The 13,111-nt window shown below is 38.0% G+C and overlaps 1 protein-coding gene across 2 annotated transcripts; it reads right to left on the reverse strand.

The window, feature by feature from the left end:
* Positions 1-1,229: 1,229 nt before the first annotated feature.
* LOC137740090 (inactive TPR repeat-containing thioredoxin TTL3-like) lies at positions 1,230-5,037 on the reverse strand. Of its 2 annotated transcripts, none has more exons than XM_068479890.1 (7): positions 3,812-5,037; positions 2,984-3,179; positions 2,712-2,893; positions 2,296-2,629; positions 1,986-2,190; positions 1,800-1,906; positions 1,230-1,616 (listed from the first exon to the last, which is right to left on the reverse strand). In XM_068479890.1, exons 1-7 carry the CDS (start codon positions 4,801-4,803, stop codon positions 1,464-1,466), a joined length of 2,169 nt encoding a protein of 722 aa, XP_068335991.1. In that variant the 5' UTR covers positions 4,804-5,037; the 3' UTR covers positions 1,230-1,463. The 2 variants fall into 2 exon arrangements, with proteins under 2 accessions (XP_068335991.1, XP_068335992.1); XM_068479891.1 differs by having other exon boundaries at positions 1,546-1,634.
* Between the last annotated feature and the right edge of the window lie 8,074 nt (positions 5,038-13,111).

Here is a 13,111-nt window from a genome sequence, read left to right on the forward strand (position 1 = left end):
GTATGCAATCTTTAAAGCATTGTGTTTATATGCAATGCAAGATGGTCGCTCAACACATGTAAGCACAGGTATATTATGCAATGTGGAGTATGTTCCCTTTTGTAGAGAGATAATAATCTGGTAAGTTATATGATATGGATTCATCTAATGGTTTCTACTTACAGATTATATGAATAATAATATATAAAAATTGGTCTAGTCATGAACATTTAGAGGTTTTTTATAACCATTTTGTTTTCGGTTTACATCTTTTAGTTAAAAAAAAAAAGTAAAAATTAAAAACGAACTGATTTATCAAACAACTCTTAATTAATATAAACCAAATTAAGTTTAGAGATCGACAAGTGTGACGAAATAGAATGAAGGGAAACAAAACTTGCGACCACTAAGCACATACTTTAAATTCCACCATATCCTAATTTGTTCATTCATCCTTGGTTTTGAACGTAAAAAGTAGGTACATAGATGGATTATCGGCAACAAAATAATTAAGTTACTAAGCAAGCACACATCATATGGCAGAGAAGGAAGGAGGCATTCTGAAGAGACGGCATGAATAAGGCATGGAATTGGCACGTTCTATCCTTGACAAACAGACTCCCGGAGGAGTTCTTCCGCTCGCTCGCGGTTGTGATCGAAATCGGGTTACTCAGAAGCAGCGGGTCCATGTGGATCGAATAGTTAACTACAAAGCACACCTTGGGTCTCCCGGCCACGAGAGTGTAAGAAAGAAGAAGAGGAAGTGAAGGAGAAAAAGAAAGACGATGAGATGGGCAAGGGATCGGTTGTGGGTAGGCCTGAAAAACTAGTGTTTATCGTTTTCGTATCGTTTTTGTGTCATCCTCGTTATCTTAACGGGTCGTATCAAACTCATTATTTTAACAAGTGACGAGATAACAATCTGATTTGTTAATGAGTCGTGTTATTTTGTACCGGATTACCTATCCGATAACGACCCTACCAAGGTAAAATGTTTATGCAACAATGATCTTACACAATGCCACCTACCACCCAACATTATCTCTCTACCAGAGGAGACACAGAGGGAGACATTATAATCAACACTATCCACTTTTGCTCAAAATCAGGAATTGACACAGGCTGGCATTTTGGAGAAATAAAAAATAAATAAATAAAAAAATTGAAAAGGACAACCAAACCCATGGAATCCAAAGGCAGGGAAAAATAATATAAAAAAAAAAAAAAAAAAAAAAAGAAAAAAAGAAGAAGAAGAATATTATGTATATAATTCCCAAATGTAGAGTAACAGGAAGTCACAGCAGAGCTATTTCTCTCTGCAGGTTCTGAAACAATTGAGTAACTGATTATGTATGTCGCAGGTAAAAATGGTATTCCTTGTAGTAGGAACGGGAAACATGAATAAACATGGTAAATACTAGGAGAGTTACCATACACATATACGCGAGCCAACGGACCAGACCTGAGATGTTTCGCCATTCCTGCTAGAGATTGCAGCTTCTCACCGATTCTTCCAGGAATTGATGGCTTGGACGGACCATCTCCTTCACCTTTTCTCCATTTTTGTAAATTTTAAACGCTGGAACGGTCCTTATGCTCTCCGCTTTTGCTACGGATAAGCTCTCCTCTACGTCCACCTTCAATCAAACAACAAACTACTTAATCGTAGATCCTCCCGTATAAGGTAATTCTCCTACTGCATTATGAAATATACGATCAATGCAAAAATGGTAAAATAAATCTCATCTGAAACGGTAGGAACACGGTGAAAGGATCTCTTGAGCATGAAGTGAATATAGACCAATGAATCATTTAACTACCTTAAAAAAGTGAACGTACGGATATCGAACACAAAGCATGTTTATGAATGGCGATATTTGTGCGCATTGCTCGTTGGATTCAACTTTGAAATGGACGACGGAAACACCTGAAATTTCAAATCTTCAGTTATACAATAGACTTGGATTTTAATTAACTACTAAGAATTAAAAATGGATGAAGCTTACCGGGTGATGATACCGCAGCTTTAAATTTATCCAAACTAGAGACTTCTTCCACTTCACCATCAAACTTCACATTATGAAATTCCTCTCCACGAGACTTGTTTAATGCAACTCGTGCCCGGTGTAGAGACTCAGCAACCTCATTGTCTCCAGGAAGGTCCCTCCTTAAGGCCTCATAATCTCTCACTGCCTCTTCCCATCGTTCAAGCTATAAATTTTGGGAGAAAAGGCACCAACAGTCACATATAAATCAACAAATAACAAATTCAAATAATGAGCTCCCACCCACATGCGCATAAGATGGACAACGTACCTTTTCATTTGAGACAGCCCTTCGAAGAAGAGCTTTGATGTAATTAGGTTGAATCTTTAGGGCTTGGTTGCAGTCTTCAACAGACTGTTCCCATTGTCCGAGCTTGGACCGACAGACTGCTCTATTGCAATAGAGAACAGAGTTGGAACTATCGTATTTGAGGCCCTCCCCATAAGCGGAGCAGGCTTCAGCAAATCTTCCAGAGCTAAAAAGATCATTACCCTGAGAACGAGCATTTGCGACCTTCTTCACTTTATTCGAAACCCTCATTACTTCAACATTACTGTAGTCAATCAGTCCAGCCTTCTCGACCGCTGCTACTGCATTCTCAAACCTGCAAAAAATCTATTATCCTTCTAGCTCACTCTAAAAACCATGGCTGGTGTGTTACGTAAGTTTGAAACTTCAGTTCTTACCTTCCTAATGCCATCTCAACCTGGGCTCTGACATACAGAACATAAGCTTCAACAAGCATGCCAAAGAGTTTGGTTTGCAAGTAAGGAGGGTAATTTTCAAACTTGGGTATATCTGCTAGGCTAGATTCTGCATCTTCGAGCTGATGTAGCTTCAGTAGAGCTTCAACTTTACAAGCAACAAGCTGTGTTTTAATTCTAATTAGTTTTAAGCGATTTGAAAAACTTTGTTCCACATCAATCAGAAAATTAAGAGAACTTGTGCTGTGTTATACCTGAGGAGAGGACTCTGCTCCAGTTGCTATGGCTGCCTCAGATTCCCTTAGCACACTTTTCCAATCGCCAAGCTTACGGGCATCTTCACATTGTTTCAGATGCTTCTCCAATGACTTCAACTTCTGCAACTCAGACTGATCCGGCCGTTGCCCAGGAATACAGAGGTGATGGTAGGCATTTTCAACTAGCCCAAAACTGTAAAGTTTCCAAGTTATGGATTAACTGAGATGACGCTGAACGAATTCGAAATGTTCACTTCAGAGTACGATGCAAGATAGAGAGTGGACCGACATAACTGAAAACTTCGGAAAACTTATAAGAATCCCAGATGCAAATGGAGGGCCACTAAAACTATAAACTCTATGCAAATAAATTAGCCATAAATGTTTCAGTTACAAGCCCTAAAAAGACTCAAAGTCAAGATATAGCAACACAAAATACTAGAAATCCGTACTCAAACGCACAGAAAGATAAAAAGAACACAACATAGAACAATGTTCCAAAAACCATTCAGGTTGCCAGCAACACAGAACACAATGTTGATATCAGACGTACTTGTCTACCAATTCAAATAATAGAAAATGGATGCGAAAGCTCGAGGTAACACAAACCAATGACACATCAGAGATACCAACAAACCAATAAGAAACACTTGATGCACAATTCATGTGAAATATAAACAAACAGACCAATCACATTCCGGCAATGTAAAAAAACAAGTATACTATAAAAGTTGCACAATCATACAAACAAATAAGACATCGTAAACAAAATTGCGAAAAACCTACTTTCGATTGATTAAAGTCTCCGTTTTCAACACTACTCACCGAAGATAAAGAGAACCCAAGCGCTGATGCGCCCTCCCATAACCAGGGTCCAACCTGACAGCCTCCTCACACTCCCTCACTGCCTCCGGAAGTCTCCCCAGCGCTGTTAACGCTGCAGCACGGTTACTCCGGTAGGCAGCATTGTCCGGAGACAAGGATATGGCACGATCATACAATGCCAATGCCTCAAGAAACTGGCCTCTTCTATAAAGCTCATTGGCAGATTTCTTCACCTCCTCTGGATCAGAGTTCCCAGTTGCCCTCTTTGCCATCGCAGACTCGCCGCCATTCGCACCCCCACCGCCTCCTCTGACTATGCTACCGTGGCCATAGTTGCCACCGCCAGACCCCAAAACATCGGTCTTGTTGGTTCCTCTGCAGACCAATCCAGACTTGGCGATTTTCCCAGATGGGCAAATGTTGCCACTCGGAAAAACAGTGGTGGTCGACGCCATTGAAGCAGAAGAAGATGAAGTTGCTGTATTAGTATTACTATTCGCATTAGTACTGAAGCTGGTATTGAAGCTTCCACCAGAGTAGATCAATGGGGGTCCAGCAGACACCGATCTCCGGTGAACCGGCTTCCAATTCCTCGGCGTCGTACCGGATCGGACCGCCTCGGAGGCTCTCGGGCTTGTTTCGGACGAAACCGAGAGCTCGCCGGAGTGGTTCTTGGGTTTGGAATCCGATCTTCTGCCCAGCTGGGTATTGCTGGTTTTGCTCGAAACTGAACCAGAAGAAGTACCCGAACTGCAGCTTGAACTGGTTACTGCTGCCCCACCACTGTGGCCGACTCCATTGCTGCCATTGGCTGAACTCCGAGTCATCAATGGCGAGACGGGCGAACCCAGATCGAGCTGTTTGACATCTGGCTTGTTGCTGTGGTCCTTGGTGGCGGTGGTGGTGTCGTTGTAACTCAGTGAGTCACGGAATCGGTTCGTGAGGGAATCAAAGCCCATTTCTTGCAGAGATTTGGCAATGGTGTGAGGCATTTTTGCTCAGTGCCTAAAGCTTCCCCAGAACAAAACAGAGTCTGTGAATTCTGTGAGCTTTCTTTCTTTTGTTGTTTCGAATTTCAATGCTCTTTGGTGAAAGAAGCAAAAGGAAGGGAGTGATAAGAAAATGTGGTGAGGTTGGCTTGCGGCGGCGGTAGGGAGGAGGAGATGAAGGAGGAGGAGGTGGAGGAAATGGAAGACGAAGAGAGAAAAATTGGGGATGGGGATGGGGATGGGGATGGGGATCCCGTGATGTTAAAAGGAGCAAGCAAACAATGACTGAATGAGAGACATTTCCCCCTTTCCTTTAATCAATTGAAACAAAAGGTAAATAGAATTTTTATTTTTATTTTTTGGTTTTATCTTCTATTTTTTGATGAATTAGATTTCTTGCCAAGCAAAGTACGAAAAATGATTCCCCTTTAATTTTATTAACTAAAATTGGATTGGACCATTTATTATCTTTGTCACAATTGTATCCATAACCACCTGCCTCTTTCTCTATATTTATAATTTACATACAAAGGAGCTAAACGGTAACTAGATCGTAACATATTACGGCGCTAACCACTTTTATTATCTAAAACGTTAATTTTTTGGATCTACCTTCTTAGATAACTTTTACAAAATTTCATCCAAATTAGAAAATATTTCAATATCTAATCACGCCAAAAAAAAAAGAAAAAATACACCTACACAACGTCGCTGAAAAAACAATGAATTTTTCTTTGTAATAATCAATTGGCTAAATGATTTCCGATTTGGATTAAATTTTGTAAAGATAATTTATGAAGGAAGATCCAAAAAATAAATGGTTAAAATGATAATATATATATATATATATATATATTGTAGAATCGACTCAAACACGTGATTAGTGACATAATAAATTACTAATCAGTTAATACTTGAGTACTCTTGTATTTTACATACATTTGGGCACCCATTATATGTGTTAATCTAATTATTTGTTTGACCTAATAGTTGCTTCATTTTTACCCATCTCACCACTAAAATAAAAAGAATGTTAGGCCATCTCCAACCGAATAGGCTATATTTAGCCCCCGTCCAGATTATGTGTCACATCCCGACCCGGGGCGGATCACTTTCTGGGCCCGCTTCACCATCGTAGCACGATATGGTCCGCTTTGGGCTTACCATTCCCTCACGGTTTTGTTTTTGGGAACTCACGAGCAACTTCCCAGTGGGTCACCCATCATGGGATTGCTCTAGCCCCTTTCTCGCTTAACTTCGGAGTTCCTACGGAACCCGAAGCCAGTGAGCTCCCAAAAGGCCTTGTGCTAGGTAGGGATGAGAATATACATATAAGGATCACTCCCTTGGGCGATGTGGGATGTCACAATTCACCCCCTTAGGGGCCCGACGTCCTCGTCGGTACACACATGACCAGGGTTAGGCTCTGATACCAAATTGTCACATCCCGGCTCGGGGCGGATCACTTCCCGGGCCCGCTCCACCACCGTAGCACGATATTGTCCGTTTTGGGCTTACCATTCTCTCACGGTTTTGTTTTTGGGAACTCACGAACAACTTCCCAGTGGGTCACCCATCATGGGATTGCTCTAGCCCCCTTCTCGCTTAACTTCGGAGTTCCTATGGAACCCGAAGCCAGTGAGCTCCCAAAAGGCATCGTGCTAGGTAGGGATGAGAATATACATATAAGGATCACTCCCATGGGCGATGTGGGATGTCACATTATGGCTATGCAAGAAATTATTTTTTGATGAACAATGTCAAGCTATAGTTAATTAGTTATATACTATCTGCAATCGGAGGGGGCTATTTCTTAGCCCCTCAATAATTATTATTTTTATTTTGTTTTTTAATTTTATTGGTTAATTGAATTAAACTACCATTAAAATAAAGTTTCCGGACATTTTTTTAGTACCACTTGTCGCTAAATGAATAAGCCTTTGGACTATTTTGAGTGCCACTTAAAGATGTGGCCATTTGAAAATTATTGAAAAATTAAAGGAAAGATTATTGGAAGAGGTAAGAGAGAGCTGTGTATGAAAAGAGTGTATAAGGTGAATTGAATGTGAATAATTGAATAAAATAAGGTAAGATAGTATGAAAAGATGAAAAGGATGGGAGAAACGGTGTAGGTATTTATATGAAAAAAAAATTAAAATTTTTAAAATTTTATTTGAATATTGTCTTAATATATATATATATAGGGCCCAACTGAATGAGCTAGCTAGTTGGCTAAGGACGGCCAGCCCGCTGGCCAAATGGTTGAATTTTGACCTCGTGGGTTTCAAGGTTTTTTTGGTCAAAATAAGTACCTAAATTCATTAAAATTGCTAATTTCATCCCTATTATTATATTCAAAACTATTTTATCCAATTTTTCGTCAACTTAAGTCACTTGACACATTTTTAAGTGTAATACCGTATTTTCTCACCTATAAGCTCTTAACATTTCATATAGTTGGGAATCTAACCTCTAATTTACCGTCCGAAGGTAATTCCATACACTATTTCTTTATGGAAAATTATCATTCTACCCTCCAATGTGTATCACATGAAAGTAACGTGACTTAAATTGACGGAAAATTGAATATAGTAGCTTCGAATCTAATATCAAGGATTGATTGGCAAATTTTATAATTCAAGTACTAATTTTTCTGACAAAAAATAGTTTAGGGGACCTAATTTTCACTCAGGTGATAATTCATGAACTAAATTGACAATTCACCCTAGTAGATATATAGGTTGAAGATATATGTAATTAATTTTTATTTTATCCCTTACAAAACCGAGATACAGAAACCTTTAAGTTCTTCGCGTTAGCGACACAACACTTGACTTACAAACTACGAAGGACCTCTCACCTCTCCGCCGACTCCGAGGCGCTGACCAAAAGTCTGAAACCTCTCTCCGTCAAGGCGCCGACCCCACTACTCCGAGGCTCCTGACTGCAAAGGACCTCACCACCAAGGCACCAACCACTAACCACACTCAATCTCCATTCTCCATGGGGGTTGCTCAACTTGCTTTAAATTTTGATTATATTGTTTGGGTTGATAATCGTGTGTGTTTACTGATGAACTTTATATGTAGTTTTGATTGATAAAATTTGAGTTTTCTTGTTTTTTCCGTATATATAATTGTGTGTCACTTACTCAGTTTGTAATTAGTATTTTTTTTTTTTTTGGATTCCTGTTTAAATATTTTATTTAATATATATTCATATGTAGTTTTGATTGATAAAATTTGAGTTTTCTTGTTTTTTCCGTATATATAATTGTGTGTCACTTACTCAGTTTGTAATTAGTATTTTTTTTTTTTTTTGGATTCCTGTTTAAATATTTTATTTAATATATATTCATATATTGAAAAATTCACATTTTAATGTTCGCTTCATGCACAAAAAACTCAAGACCCGTCCTGGAGATCATATTGTACATTTCTTTAATAGACTTTTGAATTCCGGTCCTATCCCATTACAATTTGTTTGGATCTAATTCAAATTTTTAAGAAAAACTAATAAAAATGGCTTGAAAATTTTGAGTTTTAATTTTTAACGATAAAGACAAAATAAAGGGTAAAGTAAATAGTACTATGATTGATTTTTAAGCGTAAAAATATTGTTTTTCGTTAAAGTAAACACTATCAGAAACTTTTTGTTAAAGTTTCTAAATTTTTAAATGCCTTACCATGTAGACTACAAAGTGGGGTTTAAAGTTTGTTTATTTTACCCAATATGCCATTGACCCGATATGCGTGAAATATGCTTTCAATCCCCGCATTCAGCATATCCTTCGATACCGCATGGTTTAATTAGAAAAATTCAATTTAAATATTTAAAGGTGCTGCATAGTAAAAAATTCATGGGAAACAACTCATTTACTTTACCGTTTTGGACCCATACAACTCAAGGGTATATGATAGATATTTGAGAAATATATATATTTTTTTCTAGTACGTTGATATTTTTATACTAAGGGAAGGAAAAGTTTAATAAAGCCACATAATGAACAGCCTAATTTGATATCGAATTCGCCATCTATGAGATTCAAACCTAAAACCTTTCACTTCCAAGTGAATAGGATTTCTTCATATCATATGTCACATTCTAGACAAGCTCCGTCGTAATATGATATTGTCCGCTTTGGGGTTACCATTCCTTCCCGATTTTGTTTCTGGGAACTTCGAAGAGAACTTCCCAGTGGGTCACCTATCTTAGGATTGTTCTCGTCCAAACTCGCTTAACTTCCGAGTTCCGATAGAATCCGACGCTAGTGAGTTTCCAAATGACCTCGTGCTAAAGGGAGGGGAGCATGTACATATAAGGCACATCACCTCCTCTCCGTTGGTCGATGTGGGATCTTACAAGCCATCCCACTTAGGGGCCCAACGTCCTTGTCGGTACACTCGCACCACACGACAGAGTGGCTCTGATACCATTTTGTCGCATCCCAATCTCGGCTTCGTCGTAGCACGATATTGTCCGCTTTGGGCCCTGGTCATGCCCTCACAGTTTTGTTTCTGAAAACTCACACGAGAACTTTCTAGTGGGTCACCCATCCTAGAAATGCTCTCGCTCGATAGAATCCGAAGCTAGTGAGTTCCCAAAAGGCCTCGTGCTATTGGGAGGGGAGCATGTACATATAATGCACATCACCCCCTCTCCGTTGGTCGATGTGGGCACCCCTCTCCTTTGATCGATGTGGGATCTTACATCATAGTACTGAATGACAAATACTATTAAAACTCATCTTTAGAAGGAGGATTTATTGTCACGAAATAGAAAGTTTGCTCACTTGGAATAAAAATTAGAGGACCTAAACTGGTAACCAAAATTTCTCGGATTAAACTCAATAATTCATTCCGTTTTGGACTTGTACCTGATTATCTCTTCTTTAATAGATGTGGCTACTTGTAATTTAAAGGTAATTGGACTGAATTTGTTGAACTGTCAACAAATTATGAAGGAGTCATAGTTTAGTCATGATTGTTTTCTTTAAATTAAATACTTAAATGTTAAAGATAATTCGTTATAATCTATTTCAATGGGCATATTGCAATCCTTTCTTTATATTAGATCACCTCCAATTGAGATTTAAATCCAAAGTATAATGTCACGGTTACAAAATTTGGATGTAAAAAGAAGTTCTAACTAAGATGTCTATCCTACGTGGATTAGTGAAGGGATTGTTTGCTACTAATTCTTGTTGATGAGAATTTCTTGTTGATGAGAATATATGATGTCCTTTTTTTTAAAAAAAAAAAATCTTTGTTGCTTGGGTCTCAGATTTGCACCAATCATAAATAATGATGGTTGGTTTTAACTGATTTCTATTCAAAAGTGCTCTGGCAAACATTATTTGAATAACATAAACATGTCCTGGAGCAAGAAAAAATTTGACATTGTCACATGACTAATTGGAAAGCAATGAGTAGATTTCAAACACTTAGTTGAGCAAATTGATAATCGCAAAATTATAAATATCAATAGAATCGTCAAATCTCGTGCTATGTGAAGATCATGTAAGAACAAAAATCTCAAATCATATAGCTAGTTTGGATCGTTGAAAAGAGTTACAGAATGAGCACCATAAGGAGTATATGTAAATGGTTAGGATTTGAGGACACACGCTTTTAACACTCATTTTTGTGGCCCCACTCGTAATGTACTTTCTATGATTTAACTGTCTATCTTTTATGTCTTACCTTAAAGATCACGTCTACCAAAAACCACTTAATTCTGAAACCATATAAACTTTGGATTAATTTTAGTGTTTCTTTGTAAAATTGTATCCATCTATTTTATTCACCACAAATAGATGTCTTAAGGGTTTTGAATTTGTCTAAAGTTTTGCAAAGATGATCTATAAATAATGTACTAAAATATAAACGCTTCAAATTGTTAAAATAAAACTATATATTTATATCTTTAGGAGGTAAGCTTCGCTAGTAAAAAAATAAAATTCTAAATTTACACCTCTCACATAAAGTAGAACTCAATATTTACATTTCTTAAAAGTGTAAAGTGAAATATAAAATGTAAATTGTACGTTTGAAATTTGCCTGTCTTTATTTTGAGTACAAATATATAAAGTGGGAAGGATAAAAAGGTGAAACATTTAAAATACCCAAATTGTCCTTCAAAAATTCCAAAATTACAATTAAACCATAAGAATTTAAAGTAATTCACCACATTTTAATTTTGAATGAATTTTAAATTTCAAACTTTAATTAAAAAAAAAGAAAAGAAAAAAACCTCTCACATTAGTAGATGGTTTCATGGTTTTGCTTCATTTTTTTTCTGAATAATTTTTAATAAAAATATAAAATAGTTATTTAAAAAAAAATTAAAAGACATAATCCAATATAAAAAAGGTAATTGCTACACACGTGTGTATGTGACAAGAGGCTAGTGTTATACTAAAGGGAGAGATGAGTTCAATTAAACTAAATAATGAACAACCTAATTTGATATCGAATTCGCTATTTACGAAATTCAAACTTATGATTTTTCATTTACAAGTGAATATTGTGGATGGAGATGTTGGAGAACCTGCCGCTGTCATTGTTGTGTTGTTCATCATGAGCTTACGTGTATTATGTATTACCCTAATTAGTCTTTTAACACGCCCATACATCATACATCATACATCATATATCATATATCATATATGGCCAACGTATGCCGTACTTGTGAGACAGTTGGATGACATCAACCCTTCAATAAGTGAAATTACCCAAGTACCCATGCCTTAACACTGCATCACAGCCCATTATGTACTGTCAACAATTCTTATATGAAATATTGTATACGTCGTGCAGTGCACAATGCATGTCTTGGTCTGACTCAAAACAAAACAAGACAAGAAAAACTAGGTCGCCGTGATTTTCTGTATTCCACATAAATAAGGATAAACCCTAAATCTGAATACCACATAGAGGGCTCAATAAATCACCTCCCTCCTCCATTTATGGTAATATTTATGTCTTAATAAATATGCTTACAGCGTTGCTAGAGATATATAGGGGCGAATTGGAACAATCGAAAACTGAACAAAAAAAAAACACAAACAAACCATTCGTAACAAACCAAAACTAGTCACTTAGTACTACGGTCTAGTGATATTTCTTTTTATTTGTAAGTGAGAGGTCTTAGGTTCGATTTTAGCCAAAGACAAATTTGAAGCATATTATTGCTAGCCCATTGTGAGGTTAAGCGGTTAAGCCCACCCCTTCCCCCTTTGTGTATATACTATTGTTTGTTAAAAAAAGAAACAAAACTGATAAAATAAAAAACCTGAAGCTAAAGAAATTGAACTAAACAAAAAACTATTGGTTTGATTTCGGTTTTAGTGGTTTCGAAAATTGAATTGAACCAAATCGATATAACTTAAACCCAAGAAGGAATCGTTTTACAGTTAGGTTAACCCTAGACTTGACAATTTCTGACAAGACCCGTTAACCCTACACGAAATTAACAGGTTATCGGGTCGACACGATAACGAATCGAGTCGTTATCGGATAACCCGATAAGATAAGAAAAATATTAATTTAATAATTTTATACCCCTAAAAATACATAATAATTATATATACATATATATTAATTTAATAATTTTTTGCCCCTAAAAATACATAATAATTGTCACATCGTGGCCTGGGGCGGATCACTTCCCGGGCCCGATCCACCACCGTAGCACGATATTGTCCGCTTTGGGCTTATCATTCCCTCACGGTTTTGTTTTTGGGAACTCACGAGCAACTTCCCAGTGGATCACCCATCATGAGATTGCTCTAGCCCCCTTCTCGCTTAACTTCGGAGTTCCAATGAACTCTGAAGCCAGTGAGCTCCCAAAAGGCCTCGTGCTAGGTACGGATGAGAATATACATTTAAGAACCACTCCCCTGGGCGATGTGGGATGTCACAATCCACCCCCCTTAGGGGCCCGACGTCCTCATCGACACACACGCAACCAGGGTTAGGCTCTGATACCAATTGTCACATCCCGGATCGGGGCGGATCACTTCCCGGGCCCACTCCACCACCGTAGCACGATATTGTCCGCTTTGGGCTTACCATTCCCTCACGGTTTTATTTTTGGGAACTCACGAGCAACTTCCCAGTGGGTCACCCATCATAAGATTGCTCTAGCCCCCTTCTCGCTTAACTTCGGAGTTCCGATGAACTCTGAAGCCGGCCCGGGGGGGGGGGGACCACTTCCTGGGCCCGCTCCACCACCGTAGCATGATATTGTCGGCTTTGGGCTTACCATTCCCTCACGGTTTTGTTTTTGGGAACTCACGAGCAACTTCCCA

The sequence above is a fragment of the Pyrus communis genome, chromosome 7 (genome assembly GCF_963583255.1).
Source record: "Pyrus communis chromosome 7, drPyrComm1.1, whole genome shotgun sequence".
In the NCBI taxonomy this organism is placed as follows: domain Eukaryota; kingdom Viridiplantae; phylum Streptophyta; class Magnoliopsida; order Rosales; family Rosaceae; genus Pyrus; species Pyrus communis.